Here is a 20,048-nt window from a genome sequence, read left to right on the forward strand (position 1 = left end):
TTCCACTAGATTTCTCAGTCAGAGAAATACCATGGTTCTTTTTAGACTTCTAAATTCCAATATGCTTTAATTGCAAAGGTGAAAATCATCATCAGCCACAGGGCTTTTTTTTTTTTTAATTAGTTTTAAGCACTGGTACACAATCATCGGCAAAGTTAGGTCTTGACTCCACCACCTCACTTTACAATTTGGAATGGGCAAGTGTAAAAGTTGCTTTGCTAACTATAGTCAGTCAAGAACTATTTTGCATACACTAACATCATCTCTCTAATAGTAATTAATACATATATAAAATTATTTTTGTAAAACTGTACATAGGATAAAATTGTAAATAGTTGCTTTTTTATAAAGCTGTCAGCCATGTAAAGTAGTAGCTAAATCAGGGTTCTCAAACTTTTGTACTGGTGACCCCTTTCACCCAGCAAGCCTCTGAGTGTGACCCCCCCTTACAAATTAAAAACACTTAAAAAATATATTTAACGTCATTATAAATGCTGGAGGCAAAGCAGGGTTTGGGGTAGAGGCTGACAGCTTGCAACCCCCCCATGTAATAACCTTGTGACTCCCTGAGGGGTTCCAATCCCCAGTTTGAGAACCCCTGAGCTAAATAACTAGATTTTAAAAGTAAACAAAGAATGGTTTTTAGGTGTTTTTGAGAAGACTGAAGTTTCCTGTGCAGTTAATTTTTTTCAGTGATAAGTCATAGCCATGTGTTTACATAGTAAAAATTCTCATCAGCTGCAGTGATGACATGCTAGGAGCTGTTTTGGTCAACTCAGTCATTGACCCAGTAACAAAGAATTCATACCAAAACACTTGTGCCTTACAACTGCATACTCACACCACTATCAAACACAAAGCAATACATACATAAATACTTGTTTATGAAAGAATAGGGATGTGACACAAACTGACAAATCACTGAACCCTTTAAAATTTTTCTAGTGAAATTTATGGCCTATGAAAAGATTGAAGCCTTCCATTTACCCACAACACAGGTACAGCCACACTACAAACTTAGACAGCATAGTCCATTGAACAGTAGCCAGCAGGATGCTTACAACTACCACAAATCTGGTTTACATTTGAAGCGGTAATGTACATGTTAAAGACTCCATTATCAATCCCCTGAACCACTCTATCCAGATAAGGTTACTCCACCTTTAATTTCCCCCATATTGCCAACATGTGGAATATCATTCCACATCATGTGCGATGCTTACTTTTTTTGTGTCAGTTTGTCTATTATCTTTAATTTTCCCCTAGAGATTTGGACCCTAGCATGATGAGAAATGAAAACTTACAGTAGTACAACTTTGTATTTTAAAGCAGTATATAGACAGCAGAATACAGTTATGAGATGCCATCTCCAAGTTTTTATAGTTCTGTTTTACCAAAAGTTCAAGTTTTAAGAAAGGAATTTCTTACAGGATCTTATTTCTTGTGATATTTCTTGATTCAGCTCTAGTGCAAGATCCCAAATGTTAAATTCAATATTCCATTTGCCTACATGTTCTTCATCTTGGCCATGAGTTCTTCTAGGCTTTCCTCAGATTCTGCCACTGTTGTTTCCCCAGCTACAACATTCTCTTCCTATTAGCAAAAGGAGGGGGAAGGGAAATATTTAGTTTCTTTGCTCTGAATAAAACAGGATATAACGGACCCAAGGAGTTCAGAATACAGAGTTCTTGCAAGATCAGGCCCAAACATTACAACATAAGCTATTCCATTGCCATTTACAGTTTTGTGTGTGTGCCCCAAAATCCACTGGTAAACTCCATTCTGATTAGGATTTAAGAAAATGAGTTTTTGATGCATAAATATGAAAGTCAGATTTCCCGGTGACCGAGCTTCAGTTTTATGGTAATTTGACTGCATCTTTCTTTTAAAGGATAAAAGTAATTTGTAGTTGGGGATTGGACTAGATGACCTCCTGAGGTCTCTTCCAACCCTGACATTCTATGATTCTATAAATTTGTAAAAATGGTTTTGCCTGTCTAAACAATTGGGGAATTCCTCAGTGTGCTTAAACCTCAATACAAATAGAGAAACTGAAATTCATTAATTCCTGTTGCCCTCAGCAGCTTCAAGCTAATAAATTGTTTAAAATAATTTTATTGTACAGACTCAAGCAATAATAATTTGATTGTAAGATATACTCAGATTGAATGTACAGGCATGCAATTATTTTACTAGAATTGTTACAGATGAGGTTTTACTATGGACAAATGGTAATAAGTTGATAACTATCATGTATTTTCATCAGTTTATGTAATAACTGAATGCTTTTTAGTACATTCCAAAGGATACAGCAGACAACTGCTTTACAGTGTTTTCCTCTATGACTAGTTTCACATAATATAGAACCTTCTAATACTGTCATTAAATAAATCTATAAAAAGGGTGATTTAACATTACCTTGTTTGGTATGGTATATGCTACTGTAATTCCCTTTGGAAGATCAGGAAGTGGACCAGAAGCAGCCTTCAGTTCCTCTTCTGAAACCTCCGATACCAGCTCAATACCTAAGTGTCAAAATGTCAAACTAATTATTTAAATAAAAAACTGTAGTCAGAGGATCAAAGTTATTGCCATTAGATGAAAACTGCAGCAACCAGAGCTTATTAAAATAAAAAAGTACTTTAACAGTACATCCAGTAAGAGACCTTTTAAGTCAGATTCCTACAACATATTTTAAATAGCTCCAGGGATGGGCCTTTCAACTCCCCTATGGGTACTCTTTTATAGTCTAACTCCTTCATCGTAGGGACTTTTTTTTCCCTGATAGTAAACTTACATTTTCATTTTATTAAAAATACAATATTCAGAGAGTAACTATTTCTAGAGTATATGAATTTAATTTTTTTTGACAAGTGTGCTGACAGTTTCAGCCCAGCATTTTCTCAGTTTTTAATGCCCTTACAGGGAATTTATATAAATAAAACCCCTTATGTTACAGAAACCTGATTATAATGAATATTTGTTGACAAGCTATTTAAAGGGACATGCAGATAAACTTAGACCCAAACTTGAGTTTTGTATAAAAGTTCCTGTAAAATCTAATGAATATTTTCACAAGATTAAAGAAGGTTAAATAAAATATTTTCATTTTATTTAAACATACTTCTGTAGTGTTGAGATTAAATGTTCAATGTATGAGAACCAAAATGTGAAACTGGTTTAGTTTAATTATCAGATTTATTAGAAGTGAAAAAATGTGAGTAACCGATAGTGTTTAATAAAGATTAGTTAAATTCTTTGATTTGTTGGTGGTGTCTGTTCGAGTTTGAGATGATTGCTTACCCCAGTCATTGTCTTCATGCACTATTTCTTCTTCCTGTTCAACTACTACTTGTTTTGGTTGTGCAGCCTTTTTTTCCTGAAGAGACAACATGAAATAACAAAACACAAACATGAATTTGTGGTTATTTTTGTTGCAAGACTGAGGAGAGTTAATACAGTCTAAATATTTATGTGAGTTTGTTTATAGCCTTTTAGGAAACATTTAAGGGTGACCTGCAAAGGATTAAAAAAGGGCATGCTCCTTTACTATGTATAAAGAAGGCCTGAAAGGATTTCTTCCCCCAATTCAACATCAAAGACTAATGAAAATTTTGGGGAAAATAAGATTTTTAATATTCAACACTCACACTCTTTAATTAAGAGGCTAAGAGAGCCCACAATATACATCATCCTTAAACCTTCCACAAATCTTAGAGCAAAAGCAGAGAAGAGCAAAGGTGACACTCTTGATATTTTTAATACAATATAAAAAATAATAAAAAACAGTTCAAATCTTCTTTATTGATCAGAAAGCAACGCATAATTTTTTAAAGAAATCCATTAAATGTCATCTTTACACACTGTTAAGCATACGTAAGAGGTTGCAGGATTGAGGCCTAAGCGACAAATATTTTATTAGGTTGTTTTGTTTTTTTCTGGGCAAATCGATAATTTTCATAAGTCACTTTGCTTACCTTTTACTTTAAGATGACATACAAATACTTCTGAAAATATTTCAAATAATCGAACTTTAAAGTTTGTGCAACCATCAGGAAACAGCCTGTCAACACTGCTTCAGTTCAGAATGATCTGCTTTATTTACCACAGACCTTCAGCATGCATTAACAGATGGATTTTTACCTTGTATTCTTCCTGCTGTTTCCTGCAATTTTTGTCACTGCAGTGTGGGTTTGGTTTCATGGCCATAGTTGGAAAGAAATCCTGCATCGCATTGTAACCAAGATAGTAACTCACAGTACCAAAATTTAATAAAAACCTAGAAAAACAGAATGAGAACTGCAGTGAAATGAAAGTATTTTCTTGTTCGCAGATCCAGAGTGAGTTGCCTAAATGCTTTTTCCAGATGTTATATCTTGTAATCCTCAGTCGTGGTACTGTATTGTTACTCTAAATTACTGTCATTTGGTTTTAAATTACCTATACCAACTTCAGAAATTATGTAGTAGATCCTCACTTGGTGTAAATCAGCATAGCTTTATCAGATAATGGAGCTAGCCTGAATTATACTCCATGAGATTTTGGCCCTATGTTTGTATAGATATAAATATGAGAGATGGATCACGGATGAAATTTGATACTTGACTGCAAACCCAGGAAATGGTAAGTTTATAACAGGGATTGGCAACCTTTGGCACGCGGCCAGTCAGGGAAAACCGCTGGTGGGCTGGGACGGTTTGTTTACCTGCAGTGTCGGCAGGTTTGGCCGATTGCAGCTCCCACTGACCGGGGTTTGCCGTTCCAGGACAATCGGGGCTGCGGGAAGCAGTGGCCAGCACATCCCTTGGTCTGCGCCACTTCCCACAGCCCCCATTGGCCTGGAACGGTGAACCGGGCCAGCGGACACTGCAGGTAAACAAACAGTTCTGGCCTGCCAGTGGATTTCCCTGATGGGCCGCATGCCAAAGGGTGCCGATCCCTCATTCAGAATGTCTCATGGTGCAACCTTCCCCTCCACCCTACTTGTGTCCAATACCATTCAGTCAGGGTGGAATTTTCAAAAGCAATTAACATTGGCTTAATTCTCCTACAAAATTAGGCCAGGCTGACCTCTTGGAAATCACACACTAAAAACAGTTAATTTCTTATATTTATTACTAGAGAACCAAATTCTGCCTCTATGTAAATTCACACAACATATACTAAAGTCAATGTAACACCTCTGTAGCTCAAGGCAAAACAACCCTCTGTTTTACTTCACAAGTTCTGGATTGTTTTTAATTCGGCATCTGCAGCTAACAGCATCTGGACAATTATCCCCAGAATAAGTTTGTCTAAAATAGGATTTTAGCACACGAACTCAAGAGACAAAAATCCGATTTTCCAGACTTAAAAATAAGGAAAGGGAAACAAATTTATGCACAAAGTATTGTTCAAATTTTCTCATGGACATAGTTCTTTGAACAGCTGGAGTTTGTGATATTACTTGTAGAAAATTTTACTATACAGTAAAAATATAGCTGTTTTGCATCACTGAACAGAAACTATGCAGGACTAACTCTCTTCCTATGCTTTGTGCAAAGGAAACCAAGAAGTTATTCTGCCACGTTGACATTCTTCAAGACTTCGTAATTCAAGATGAATAAAAAAAAAAACAAGTATCGCGAAAGAGCACTTGAAACAATCTGTAGAAAATGGTAGCTCCAAAACAAAAAGTTCAGTGACTCAGGATACGTCTACACTAAGGGAAAAAACAAACTGTGGCAGCAAGTCTCAGAGCCTGAGCCAGCTAACTCAGGCTCACACTAAAGAGCTAAAAAATAGCAATGTAGATTTTTCTGCTTAGGCTGGAGCATGGGCTCTGAGCCCCTCGCCCCCACCCCTCCAACCAGGTTTCAAAGTATGGATTCCAGCCCAAGCGGGAATATCTACAATGCTATTTTTAGCCCCACAGCACCCGAATCAGTTGACCCAGGCTCTGAGACTAGCTGCCATAGGGTTTTGTTTTGCAGTGTAGATATACCCTCCTATCACATATCTCGGTATCAACTCCTTTAAGCAAATGCCTTTGTACATGAGTGTGTATGAAAGAAAGGCAGATCTGTCACTGGGAAAGAAAGATCACCAATCTCATAAGCTTATAAATTCCTGAAGATGTGAAGCTCTAATGATCAGAAAGAAGCCTGTTGTATTCTTTATAACAAGGTACTGTAAGTTTAGTCACAGAAGTTCATTCAAATAACTTACTTCAGAACATTTTGTACAAGAATCCCTGCAACTACTCCCATAGTGGTAGGAAGGCTGGCTGCACAAACTCCCTCTCGCTTTAATGTTTTTTCATCAATATTAGCAGCAACTACAAGTGGGGGAGCACACTGGGAGGAGAAAAAAAGAAATTTCATTAAAAAAAAATGAATAAAAACCTCAGACCACACAAAGGCAATAACCAGAATTACTCTGAACTAAAACAAGCTGTGGCTATATAGCTTGAAATACCAGTTTCACACCACACATCCTGTTTTTAAAAGCACAAACTAGAAATACAGTGAATCCTAGATTTCAGAAAAGAACCCCTTCGCCAAGGACTGCATACCGCAAAACAAGCAGATTCACCAGGTATGATAAGTTGTATATGTCCTGAGACTGCATTTTCACTCACTCCAGATTCCATCCATGTTTGTCCAAGCTCATTGCAGGCCTTGAAATCACAAACATACACAAGAGTTACAATAAATTAACACTGTAGAAGTTTGTTGCAAAAGGTTATTAGAAATCATGCATTATTACACTGATGAATCTGTGACTTTTACCCCTTAAAGCCAGAAGACAAAAGAACTGTCAGATTAAAAGAGGTATGACTATAAACTATTTCTGTGCCTTTTTTTAGTTACTCTGACAATAATAAAAATCAAAGGCCAAATATGGGTATTGGATTCAGGACAGCAGATCTCTGCACTTGTCTGGAGCGCCATAAAAATCAATTGGGCTCTGCGCATGTACAGGGCTCCAACTCACAGTTGCCAGATCAGGGCCCAGGAGTCTAATATGGTTTATTAGGATTTTCTATTCAATTTCTTTACTGTTTTCTCCCTTTAATTATATTTATTTTACACACATGCACACGCAAGCATGGATTTATTATATTTATACTATTATATGTGTCATACATACACATGCTGATCAAGCTAGCAGGTGGATGGCAACAAAAATGTGTGTTTTGGAAAATACACTGCATTTGTTACAACTGTGAAGGAAAACCGCACAGTAAAAACTGTATACTGCCTTAATAATGTACATCAAAATAGAACAATTCTTATCAAATTTTCCATAGGATAGTTATACAAAGAAAGTCATTAGTGAATTTAGACAGGGTTTACAAGATGACTCAATACAAATAAAATTTAATAACAAAAATACACTTTTCCTTTATTAACCATTACTTACTATCACATCTAATCTGTTTTATGTCTACTCTTTATGCTCTAAGAACTGAATAAAAAGCTCATTTCCTCCCCACATTTCCTTATTTTCACATATACTAACAGACTCCTTAATAAGGTTTTGCCTTCTTTATGGTGCACATAACTTCTGTAAATAATAATAATGGAAGAATGTATTAGCAAACCCACAAGAATATGCGCAGGCCTCAGATGCTGCACTTACAGTGTTAATCGCCATACGAGCTTCAAAGTTGTCCACGCAGCTCAGTACAAGATCAACAGGTTTCCCTTCTTCTAACCCACCATAACTAAAGTAAATACCACAGTTTACATGAGGATGGTTTGCAAAACACATTAAAATTGTAGTCAAGACATTTCATTCTTTTCATTACATAAATTGATGGGAAATATATTCCTATCTAACAAAATAGTCTGGATCCTATTTAACACTCACAGTCTCAAACAATTCAATAAAACCCTGTTTATCCAAAATGTGCAGTGACATCCATAGAATTAAGTAAAAAGGCAGTCCTTAAAAATGGGGTCATCTGAGGAATCATAAGAGATTCAGTTAAGAGGATATTTCAGACTAAAGGAAATATCACTGGGTATAATTTGCACCTTTTACAAATTTTAAGAAGTGTAGTATAAATTTTTATTTCCCCTAATGGTTTCTCTTTGCATAACATATCTGCAGTCATTTCAGAACTAATTTGTGAGATATTAATTACATTGGAAATGAGAGTCAAGCTACTCAAAAGAAAGGATTGTGCAATTTGATGTCTTTTTAAAGAAGTATGACAACATATGGAATCTTCAATTTGGCAGGAAGCTAAAAATACAGTAATATAAACAAGGAACAAATTTAATTTCAAGTGAGACAAAAGTAAATGCTATTTACCAAGATCTACTTGGATAACAGGGCTAGGAAACAAAAAAGTGTCTTTATATACATATATTTTACATAAAAAATGATTGTTTTCCAGTTGGAGGCCTAACGTTTAAAAAAATTATGAAGCCAATGGAGTATTTTAGACTTTATTTACCAACAAACATCAAAAGAAGTTGTGTGCTTTTCTAAATTTTTTTTACCTTATTCTGTCCATGAAATGTTGGAAGTTATCCACTGTTGTGATATTGTAGTTATGTACTTCAAACTGAACATCAGGATTAATATTCCTTATAAAGAAAATAAAATCAGTCAACAGTGACAATGAATGCAGTAGCAACCTCAAAGAACTCCCTCACTCATCCAAATCACAAGCACTGCTGGAATTTTTAGAAACACACCTTAGCTTACAAAAGATTAGCTGCTATAGCTATTCTGGCAAACCCTTCTAGCACAGACGCAGCCACTACTGGCAAAAATGTGCTTATGCCAGTTCTCTGAATGAAAAGCTTTACTGGCAAAAATCACTTTTTGCTGGTCTAACTGCATCTGCACTAAGGCTTTTCCAGTGTAAAAATGTCATTAACAAATAAATAAAAAATCCTACATCTACCCTAGATTATACCAGCAAAAATTCTAGTGAAGCTCAGTCCTTGGACTCCATGCAACTTTGTTATGGGTTTTTTTTAGAGTGAAATATCTAAGTTTGAAATAGCATCCCATGTTAAACATATCTGATACCCACTATATACCTCAAAGTATGCTCCGCTGCCTGCACTTTACTTAGTCCAGCTTGATGAGGTTGGAAGAAGAGCCTGTTCATGTTCGCCAACTCCACCTTGTCATAATCAAACAGGAGCAGCTACAATGAAGATTATAATAATATATATGAATTTTCAATGGGTCTCTGCTGATGAACACCATGTTGGTATTATAAACAGCAAACTGTGACAGGCCCTGATCCTAGAAATACATCTGAGCAGTTCCATCTATTTTACTGAGTCTACTCAAGTGCAAACCATTATTGAGGTGTATAGACTGCAGGACTGGGCCCTAAACTACTGGTCACTAAGACCTGAGAACACCAAACTGTTGAGATCAAGTCACCAGAACGATGGTTAACAGAACACATTTATCTAAAACAAGCAGAACATTCAGCAGATTATCCACATCAATAGACACTAACTTTAGTGACTGTTCTTTTGACATTCCTACATTTGATTATTTCAAGCTAATTTCTGATTGTATTTTTGAGTTGCAAATCTAGCGTGTAGATAACAATTACTCATTTTCAATGACTAGCTAATACAGAAGGACATCTGATATGTCAATTTGTATCAGGTCAGTAGACCAAAGAGTCAAGTATCCTGTCTTAGACAGAGGCCATTACCAGCTGCTTCAGAAGAAATCACAGAATCATAAGACTGAAAGGGACCTTGAGAGGTCATCTAGTCTAGTCCCCTGCACTCATGGTAGGACTAAGTATTATTTAGATGAGGAGTTCTTAACCTTGTTTTTTTTCCTGAGGCCCCCACAACATGCTATAAAAACTCCACGGCCCACCTATGCCACAATAATTGTTTTTCTGCATATAAAAGCCAGGGCCGGCATTAAGGAGTAGCAAGCAGGGCAGTTGCGGGGGGCCCCACGTCACAGGGCACCCCGCAAAGCTGAGTTGCTTATGCTTCTGCTTCACCCGTGGGTGGCAGGGTTCAGGGTCCCAAGCTTCACCCCTGTGTGGCAGGGCTTAGACTTTCTGTCCTGAGCCCTAGTGAGTCTAACACTGGTCCTGCTTGGCAGACCCCCTGAAACCTGCTCATAGCCCTGTGGACCCCTGGTTGAGAACCACTGATCTAGAGCATCCCTAGCATGTGTTTGTCTAACTTGCTCTTAAAAATCTCCAGTGATAGATTCCACAACCTCCTTAGGCAATTTATTCCAGTGCTTAACCACCCTGACAGTTAGGAAGTGTTTCTTAATGTCCAACCTAACCGCCCTTGCTGCAATTTAAGTCCATTCCTACTTGTCCTATCCTCAGAGGCTAAGGAGAACAATTTTTCTCCCTCTTCTTTGTAAGAACCTTTTATGTACTTGAAAACTGTTATCATGACCCCTTTCAGTCTTCTCTTCTCCAAACTCAACAAACCCAATGTTTTTCCATCTTCCGTCATAGGTCATGTTTTCTAGATCTTTAATCATTTTTGTTGCTCTTCTCTGGACTTTCTCCAATTTATCCACATCTTTCCTGAAATGTGGCACCAAGAATTGGGCAAAATACTCCAGTTAAGGCCTAATCAGTGCGGAGTAGAGCGGAAGAATTACTTCTCATGTGGCTTACAAGACTCCTAATATATCCCAGAATTATGTTTACTTTTTTTTTTTTTGCAACAGTTGACTCATATTTAGCTTGTGACTGCTAAGCACTCGTTTCCCATTTTGAATGTGTGCAACTGATTGTTCCTTCCTAAGTGGAGTACTTTGCATGTGTCCTTCCTGAATTTCATCCTATTTACTTCAGACCATTTCTCCAGTTTGTCCTGATCATTTTGAGGTTTAATCCTATCCTCCAAGTCACTTGAAACCCCTCCCAGCTTGGTATTGTGCACAAACTTTATAAGTGTACTCTCTCGGCCATTACTGTATCTAAATCATTGATGATGATACTGAACAGAACCAGACCCAGAAGTAATCCCTGCGGGACAACACTCAATATGCCCTTCCAGCTTGACTGCGAACAACTGATAACTAACTACTCTCTGGGTATGGTTTTCCAACCAGTTATGAACCCATCTTACAGTAGCTCCATCTAGGTTGTATTTCCCTAGTTTGTTTATGAGAAGGTCATGTGATACAGTATTAAAGGCCTTACTAAAGTCAAGATATACCACATCTACCACTTCCCCTGATCCACAAGGCTTGTTAGCCTGTCAAAGCAAGCTATTAGGTTGGTGTTACATGTTTTGTTCTTGACAAATCCATGCTGCCTGTTACTTATCAGCTTATTATCATCTAGGTGTTTGCAAACTGATTGCTTAATTATTTGCGCCATTATCTTTCTGGGTACTGAAGTTAAGCTGACTGGCCTGTAATTCCCTGGGTTCTCCTTATTTCCCCTTTTTATAGACTGGTACTCTATTTGCCCTTTTCCAGTCCTCTGGAATCTCTCCTGTCTTCCATGACTTTTCAAAGATCATCACTAAGGGTTCAGATATCTCCTCAATCGACTCCTTGAGTATTCTAGGATGTATTTTATCAGGCAAAGGTGATTTGAAGACATCTAACTCGATTAAGTAATTTTTAACTTGTTCTTTCCCCATTTTAGTCTCTAATCCTACCTCATTTTCACTGGCATTTACTACATTAGACGTCTAATCGCAACTAATCTTTTTGGTGAACACCGAAACAAAAAAGTCATTTAGCACTTTGGCCATTTGCACATTTTCTGTTATTGTTTTTTCCCCCTCATTGAATAACAGGCCTGCCTTGTCCTTGCTCTTCCTTCTAATGTATTTGTAGAATGTTTTCTTGTTACCTTTTATATCATTTACATAAAATAGCTAAAGACATAACCTGCTTATTAGGATGAGTTATGATATAAACTCCTCATAAGGTTTCCTCCTAACCCCAAAGAGATAGAGGTTAGCTTTTGCCCTGAAGCCTGAATGTTTAGATCCCTTCCTACACTTAAAAGCCCCTGTACTATATTAACTCTGGATGTTCTCGTTACCCATATAAATCTAATTTTTCCTGCTGCTAAGTTCTTGGCCTCTATATCTTGTGACAATGAGTTCTATGTGCATTGTGTAAAAAAATGTGTCCACTTATTTGTTTTAAATTCATTGCCTCTCAGTTTAACTTAATGTCCCCTTGTTCTTGTTTTTCTGAGAAACAGAAGTGCTCAATCTTCCTTCTCTGCATTATGCATCCCCACCCCCCGCAATCTTTATTAACAGCTTTTCCCCCTCCACTGCCTTCTATGGCTGAACTAAAAGCAATACAGAAAGAACCTGATCCAATAGAGTGTGCAGCACCCAGCTGAGGGTGATTTGCAACATACAGGACTAGGCCCTAGGTAAGGCTAGCCTACTTGAACAGAGAACAAGTTACCTCAGAAGACTCATCACTTTCAATGTTTTTGTCAGTATTACTCTTTTGTTTGCTTCAGATGACTAACATCGGTGCAGACTCAAACAAGAAATCCATCTTGCCAGTACCTATTATATACAGGACTAGTTCATCTGTTTACTGGTACATGAAGAAAATGTATATTACCTTACCAATGCCACATCTTGTCAACATTTCAGCAGTCACACTGCCAACTCCACCAACACCTACTACTGCTACCGTAAAGGTACGGATTTTCTGTAACAAGAAAAATAAATACAGATTAGTATGTTACAAAGTAGCCTGAATGAGAGGAAGTAAAAAACAATTTTCTAAAACAAATATAATCATACCTCATAATCTTTCACAATTCCCATTCGTTTTAATGCCATCAGGCGGCTAGGAAAAAACAAAACAAATAAAAAAAAATCCAACATAGTCAAGGAAAGCTCTCTCAAATCACTGAGATTCAACTTTTTACTGTTGCTCAAATAGTTGTGACAAAGAACAAGCCCCAGAGGAGCTCAAAATAGAATTAACAGTTACACAGTAAATGCTGTGGAATTCTTGACTATAGAGAAGGGATGCATAAGAGGGATTAGCATCTATAATTTTATTTCTGAAATATTTAGATTTACACTACTTCACTAAGGTATCTAAAAGAAAAAGATTCAGAATATGAATATAGCCATATTTATGATAGTACTCCTTTAAGATAACACTTTTTTAAAAAGCAAAGTTTAAGCAAACAATTAAAGATGTACTAAAGACTGGAAGAGTAAAACTAAAGTAAAATGCTAAATTATTTGAAAATAAACATAATAATGTTGATAAATTCAAAAGCAAAGAAAATGAGTTAATGGCTTTGAAATCAACACTAACATAAAATGTCGTATTTCTCACCAGATACTATAATCTCTTCCCTGAAATCTAATATTAAGTAGTCTCTAAAGCAGATTACAATAATTAAATTTTCCACTTGTAGCTAGCTGTTATCAAGAACAATCTGAGACCCTTAATTTATATTTTTTTCCTTTTATTTTATTTGTTTTCCAATTCTATTTCTAAAGTTTATGCATTTCAGAAAGTTGAAGTATTAGGCACACTTCAGAATGAAAGCCCCCATGTCCCTATATCACGAAACCAACCTACTAGCATCACCATCACATTCTGTAAACAGCAGCTTGGAAAAAAACAAACATTTCCTGCTAGCTTCAGAAGAGCATGACTTTAACTCTTCTGCATACTGGGTTTCTAACGAATAAACCGAAGACCACTGTGCTCATTACACTTAAAACTGCTAAGTGGACATGTACGAAATGAGAATGGAAACCCATATCTATGCACAGAACACTAAGGCCCCGATGCTGCAAGCACTTACATGCTTTTCAACACCCCATATGGCAGCACCCCTCCCTGCTACCCCAAACCCCTACGTGCCAGGCTCGCCCCCACTGTCCCCAGATGGCAGGGCCCCTTCCCCCCACGCCCCGTGGCAGCCCTGTCCCTTCCCCCCACGCCCACAGCGCTGCCCCTCCCCATAGGGCAGGTGCCCCCCCCCGCAGGGCTGCCCCTCCCCTAGGGCAGCCCCCCGCCGTTACCTGTAGGGGTTGGAGTCGGTCACCTCCGGGCTCATCCGCTCGATGCGAGCCCGCTGGCCCTGCCCGCCGCCGCCCCGCTCCCGGGCCAGCGCCTCCTCCAGCTCCCGCACGCGGAGCTGCAGCTCCTCCACCAGACTGGCCGAGTCCATGGCAGCGGCTCGCGACGGCCACACGCTCGGCCCGGCAGCGCAGAGACACGTCCCCACTCCCGGGAGGCTTCCGGCCGGGAGCCCCACGAGCAGGGTCCTCCCCGCTGCAACCCAGCCCGCGCGGAGAGTTCCGGGCACCAAAGAGCCCGAGCTGCAGGAGGCAATGGGGTGGGGGTGGCGAGTCTACTGCTGTCTGTGGTGTGTGCACGACGGATTATCATAATAATAACGATCTGTAAATAGAAAATAAATGCTAGTGAGTGCCCCGGTGAAGTCAGAGCCCAAAACTTTGCATCTGGTAATAACCATGTGTAGAGACACTGCCTAGAGGAACAGAGATACATCGCTCTGTACAGGAGACATACATAAGGCCATGCACGGTATTATAGACGATATATGCACTGCATTGTACAGGAGGCACAGACGCTGCTTTTTACTTAGAAGATAGACACCTTGCGGGGAATACACAGTTATTATAAACATGTATGGTCCATCTGTGGCATGTTTTGATTCAAAATATCCTGCATTACCAACCCTAAGCATTCAAAAAATCTTGATTCACACCCCTAAAAATCAGGAATTTATCTGAAAAATAAAGAGATTTTACAAAAGAATACATTTTGGGTTCTTTATATTTGTCTTCTGGTTTTTGAGACTTTAAGGTTCAAATTTTCAATGCTTTCAGACCAACCATGAGGACTAGTAACTTCCATTTTTAAGTGAAGGCCACAATTCTTATGCAACCACTTGACTCCGGAATTTAGAAGTTTAAGGAAAACCCCGAATATAGCAAGATTTGTGATAAAAATCTGGATAATGTCACAACATCATTTTCATTTAAACATCACACAGCAGGCTTAAAAGCTGATGTTTCAACATGGTTTTCACTCACTGTTGTGACATGGTTGTAGGTTAAACATCACAACATGATTGCTGTGATGAAGCTGTGAGTTAAAAGTCACCTTGTGGTTGTCTGTGATACATTGCAACCAGGTTGTCATTCGCATGTCACAATGTGATTGCACGTGAAATGCTCTGGCCAGAGCTAGGGTTGGAATCTTCTAAACCTGAATGAAAACAAACACAAAGACCGAAGTGTTCACATTTTATACTAAATCATCACCTCCCCACCCCCCAAATCAGCTCTACCGTTGGTCGGAAAACTTGCAAAAGTGGCTGTGACATACACATAGGTGCCAGTACCTGTGTCTGCCTGTCTGCCACACTCCTGGCATCTCTGAGAAGTGGTGAAGGAGCTAGTTTTGCTCTCACTGCCGCTTGCCGACCTACTCCCTCGCACTGCAGAGCTGCCCAGGCCCCTTCACTCTACATCCCCTAACTTCAGGCAACTTACTCGAGCCTTGCCCAGGGGGGGAGGGTCCTCAGGCCAGGGGACTGTCTGCGCCAATAGCGTACGCCGGGCGTGGGCTGCCGCCTGGCGTAGCTCAGGGGCAGGGGGTGTGGTTCCGCTGCTGGCGTACGCGCGCTGGCTGGGATTCGCAGCGGCGCCGAGAGGGGCTGAAGATGGCAGCGGAGCCTGGCACGACCGCGGTGAGGGAGCCGCACAGGTTTGACCAGGGAGCGCTGGAGAAATACCTCTCCCGCCACTTGGCCGGGTTTCCTGTGCAGCCCCCCGACGCGCTGGCAGCCCGGCAGTACAGGTAACCCTGCAGGGGCTCCCCGCTCCCGTGCAGCGCCGGCCTCTGCCCATTGCTCGCCCGGGACAAAACGCTGCACATCGCCGCGGCCACGGCTGGCCTGACTCTGGGGCAGCGGAACAGGGACAGGCCAGCGAGCGCTGCCAAGGGAGCCCTGCTTGCTTGCACGGTCTCTTCGGGAAAATTAGCCCTGGAAACCTGGGATGGGCAGCAGAGGTGGGCTGCCTGCCTGCCCGCCTGCCCCTAGATTGTGGCTTCGTCTGGTGGCACAAATCTCTGCGTCTCAGCGGTTGCCCGTGTAAGATTGCGAGGGCACCGCCGCTGTGTGAAGCGAGCTGTCATTTAGGTCAGTGGTTCTCAACCCTGGGAGTGCTCAGAGGTCTTCCAGGGGGTACGTCAACTTATCCAGGTATTTGTCTATTTTTACAACAGGCTACATAAAAAGAACTAGCGAAGTCAGTACAAACTAAAATTTTATACAGACAAATGAGAAAGCAGCAAAGAATCCTGTGGCACCTTATAGACTAACAGACGTTTTGCAGCATGAGCTTTCGTGGGTGAATACCCACTTCTTCGGATGCAAGTAGTGGAAATTTCCAGGGGCAGGTTTATATAGGCAAGCAAGAAGCAAGCTAGAGATAACGAGGTTAGTTCAATCAGGGAGCTGCCAACCTGAAGCATATTCTCACCAGTAAGTGCACACCGCACCATAGTAACTCTAGCTCAGGAACCAATCCATGCAACAAACCTCGATGCCAACTCTGCCCACATATCTACACCAGCGACACCATCACAGGACCTAACCAGATCAGCCACACCATCACCGGTTCATTCACCTGCACGTCCACCAATGTAATATATGCCATAATTTGCCAGCAATGCCCCTCTATGTACATCGGCCAAACTGGACAGTCTCTAAGGAAAAGGATAAATGGACACAAATCAGATATTAGGAATGGCAATATACAAAAACCTGTAGGAGAACACTTCAACCTCCCTGGCCACACAATAGCAGATCTTAAGGTGGCCATCCTGCAGCAAAAAAACTTCAGGACCAGACTTCAAAGAGAAACTGCTGAGCTCCAGTTCATCTGCAAATTTGACACCATCAGCTCAGGATTAAACAAAGACTGTGAATGGCTTGCCAACTACAGAACCAGTTTCTCCTCCCTTGGTTTTCACTCAACTGCTAGAACAGGGCCTCATCCTCCCTGATTGAACTAACCTCGTTATCTCTAGCTTGCTTCTTGCTTGCCTATATAAACCTGCCCCTGGAAATTTCCACTACTTGCATCCGAAGAAGTGGGTATTCACCCACGAAAGCTCATGCTGCAAAACGTCTGTTAGTCTATAAGGTGCCACAGGATTCTTTGCTGCTTCTACAGAACCAGACTAACACGGCTACCCCTCTGATACTTGACAAATGAGAAAGTAAACGATTTTTTTTCAGTAATAGTTTTTGTATTTTTATGGCTGATATTGTAAGCAAGTCGTTTTTAAGTGAGGTGAAACTGGGGATATGCAAGACAAATCAGACTCCAGAAAGGGGGACAGTAGTCTGGAAGGGTTGAGAACTACTGATTTAGGTAGCCCTAAGAATGACTTTGGCAGCTGTGAATGTTGTTTGTGGTAGGTAGGGTCATCCTTCAAAAGATGGATCTATCCGAGACATGCTGGGAAGGATGATCACCCGTAAGGTAGGCAAAGTGCCTAGTTTTTGGTATCTTACCTGTTTTTAGTGCACCCATCATCTTGGTGTCTATGACAGGCAGATTACAGATGTTGTCAAAGTGTATCAGTTAAATACATGTATTGAACAGAGTCACAGGTGTGTGTTGTACTGCACTGAGCTCATTTTGCAGTTAAAGAGGGACACCAAGGAAAATCATGACTACATCTTATGGTAATGCAGAAACAAAATACTGTATCTTCTGTTATCAGTATGAAAGTTCACCAGTTACAAAACATGTTATTGTGTTCAAAGTTTATTTACTGTAAAACAGTAACCTATCTTGTTGGGCACAAGTTCAATGTGAATAAACAGTATTTGCTCTAAGGACAAATTCTTTGATGAATCTTTTATGATTAACTTTATTGCTGTGTGTGTTAGAAGTAGACAGGGAACAGTGCATAGACCCTTAACAATTCTGTAGTGGTGGGGCCTTTGGGGTTCTCTCATGTTTTATTGTTTGAAGCAAGAGACCAGAGAAATTAGCATGTGTGTGATCTAAAACAAAATACTTGTAAAAATTGAGTTAAGTCTTCTTAATTGGATCTCAAAAAAGTGAGAGTTGACAATATACCAAAAAATTGAAAATACTGGTAATATCATTGTAAAACCACTAATGACATTTTCCTCCCCAAAAACATGACATAACAAGACCATAGGTATAAGTATAAGAAAGTGACATTAAAATATAAATTTTTATAATGCTGAAGACTGTATGATTACATCTACCATAGCAGAATAGACAAAATAGATTTATGTCTTTTGTAAATTTATATGTCTTGCATCAACCTAACTCTGTAGTGTAGACCAGACCGTAGACACTTAGGAGAATAAATGTAATTGACTTGAGATGCAGGTTTCTAAGCACCTAAGTCACTTCTAAAAATGGAACAGGGGCTCCTAAGTCAATGAGGCACTTTTGAAAATGTTACTGTGACAGAATGCACCCCTGTGTTCACACCCTATACACTATTGTAATAATCTTTGTACAAAATATGCCTTGTAAGGTATCATTTGAAAACTAACAACTTTCTGGTCAATAATATTATGGTGAAATGTGTGTAGCAACATTATATGTAAAGTTGTGAGTATAAGATGAAATCACGACTGAAGTGTGTTTGCCAGACAAGTCTGGGATGTGAGTAAGCCAGTTTTCCCAAGACAAAGGCAAGTTGAGGCCCCTAGTCAGGTGTCATCAAAGCTGATGGGCCATCACCTATTAGGTGGCCATTATTTGGCAAGGGAAGAGGGCAGGAACAAAAAGATGTACATTTTCACCAACAACAGCATACACAGGTGAAAAGAAATAGCATGAAGCCTCCTTCCTCCATCAGACTCCATGTCTCCATGCTCTCAGTGAGAGAGAATTTTAACTAGGGGTCACACTCAGGAAAGTGCTTTTCGAAGGGTGACAACTATAAAAGTGAGGGGCAAAACCACCCCAAGTTATCTTTTCCTGTCCCTCGGTCTCTTGCATCTAAGAGGACCTTCGGAGCAGATTCTGATCTGAAACTTGGTCAGCAATGCCATTGAAAACCTGTACTAAGAATGTAACCTTGAACAAAGTCTAGTTTTGTTAAGTTTAGTACTAGAAAGCATTTTATCTTTATTTTTCTTGTAAACATGTTTATGTAATGCCTTAATACTTGTACTCACTCAACACCTATCTCTTTGTAATTAAATAAACTTGTTTTATTGTTTTAATCAAAACTAATCCAGTGTTGTGAACTGTGTGGGCAATTCCATTGAAAGTGGCAAATTGTTGTATATTGACCCCCTTAGAAGGGCAGTGGATCTAATATATCTGGACTGTGCAGTAGGGGGCTTGACAGTGCAGAGCAGACATGTTTTTGGAAAATCTGGGAGTGGTTTGGGGTAACTCTGCATATGGTAACCAAGGCTGGTGGAAGCCAGAGTTGTAACTGGTGTGTACTGACAGGTTGCAGGTGTCAGAGCTGCTGAACCAGGGCAGTAGCTGTAGACGGAACTCCAGGTGTGATCTGCTTGCTGGCAGGCTGTTTGTGAGTGACCCAAGTTGGAAGCTACCTTCGCGAAGCTACCTCTGCAAAGCAGTATGAGACACCCACGGTTGCAGGGAAGTGTTGAAACAGCCCCTCAGTAATACTGGATTGCAATCCAGAATGTCATAGTTACCCATGACATAATAAAGAGGGTAGCAAGATAGTAGATGTTTGGGGAAGAAGAAGAAGAGGGGTAACCAGAATGATGACTTGGTTATTTGGCAAGCATAGCATGGAGGAGCAAATATATTTATTTTAAACAAAATAAATGGATGTTTTAGTCATCTAATATCTCATAGGTGTTGGTGCAGAGTGAATCTTAAAGAGGAACTTGAATGAGGAGAAGGTAGTCGATCATCCAGAGCATTGAAGGTGAGGACTAGAAGTTGAAACCTGATATGGTGGAGAAAGAGGAGTCCCTGAAGGGATTTAAAGAAGGAGGGACACTCTGGTTACATTGCTTGCTTGGTAATAAATATGATATTAAGATTGGAGGT

General features: G+C 39.8%; 2 protein-coding genes across 6 annotated transcripts in view; one reads left to right on the top strand and one right to left on the bottom strand.

Moving 5' to 3' along the window:
* Positions 1–493: 493 nt before the first annotated feature.
* On the bottom strand, positions 494–15,468 carry UBA5 (ubiquitin like modifier activating enzyme 5). Of its 4 annotated transcripts, none has more exons than XM_045004413.1 (14): positions 15,347–15,384; positions 15,106–15,210; positions 13,995–14,376; positions 12,747–12,792; positions 12,562–12,651; positions 9,042–9,151; positions 8,493–8,579; positions 7,624–7,708; positions 6,554–6,658; positions 6,208–6,335; positions 4,144–4,279; positions 3,304–3,379; positions 2,419–2,525; positions 494–1,593 (listed from the first exon to the last, which is right to left on the bottom strand). In XM_045004413.1, exons 3-14 carry the CDS (start codon positions 14,141–14,143, stop codon positions 1,507–1,509), a joined length of 1,206 nt encoding a protein of 401 aa, XP_044860348.1. In that variant the 5' UTR covers positions 14,144–14,376; positions 15,106–15,210; positions 15,347–15,384; the 3' UTR covers positions 494–1,506. The 4 variants fall into 4 exon arrangements, with proteins under 4 accessions (XP_044860348.1, XP_044860349.1, XP_044860350.1 ...); XM_045004414.1 differs by having other exon boundaries at positions 15,331–15,349; XM_045004415.1 differs by lacking the exon at positions 15,106–15,210 and having other exon boundaries at positions 15,347–15,468.
* Positions 15,469–15,642: 174 nt separating this feature from the next.
* ACAD11 (acyl-CoA dehydrogenase family member 11) overlaps positions 15,643–20,048 on the top strand; it is a 55,809-nt gene continuing 51,403 nt past the window's right edge. The window contains exon 1 of one of the 2 annotated variants that reach the window (XM_045004411.1): positions 15,643–15,804. In XM_045004411.1, the coding sequence (XP_044860346.1) occupies positions 15,668–15,804 (137 nt within the window). In that variant the 5' untranslated portion in view covers positions 15,643–15,667. Of the gene's footprint in view, positions 15,805–19,905; positions 19,924–20,048 lie in introns of those variants that run through there. The other variant, XM_045004412.1, reaches the window with a different exon arrangement.

This window comes from Mauremys mutica, chromosome 2 (assembly GCF_020497125.1).
Source record: "Mauremys mutica isolate MM-2020 ecotype Southern chromosome 2, ASM2049712v1, whole genome shotgun sequence".
In the NCBI taxonomy this organism is placed as follows: Eukaryota; Metazoa; Chordata; order Testudines; family Geoemydidae; genus Mauremys; species Mauremys mutica.

Excerpts from the sequence above, each read along its gene's own strand:
- UBA5 (XM_045004415.1), bottom strand. The coding sequence starts at position 14,143 with ATGGACTCGGCCAGTCTGGTGGAGGAGCTGCAGCTCCGCGTGCGGGAG. Across the intron at positions 8,580-9,041 it reads GCAGCGGAGCATACTTTGAG|GAATATTAATCCTGATGTTC; the intron begins GTATATAGTGGG and ends TTTCTTTATAAG. Across the intron at positions 3,380-4,143 it reads AACAGCAGGAAGAATACAAG|GAAAAAAAGGCTGCACAACC; the intron begins GTAAAAATCCAT and ends TTGTCTCTTCAG.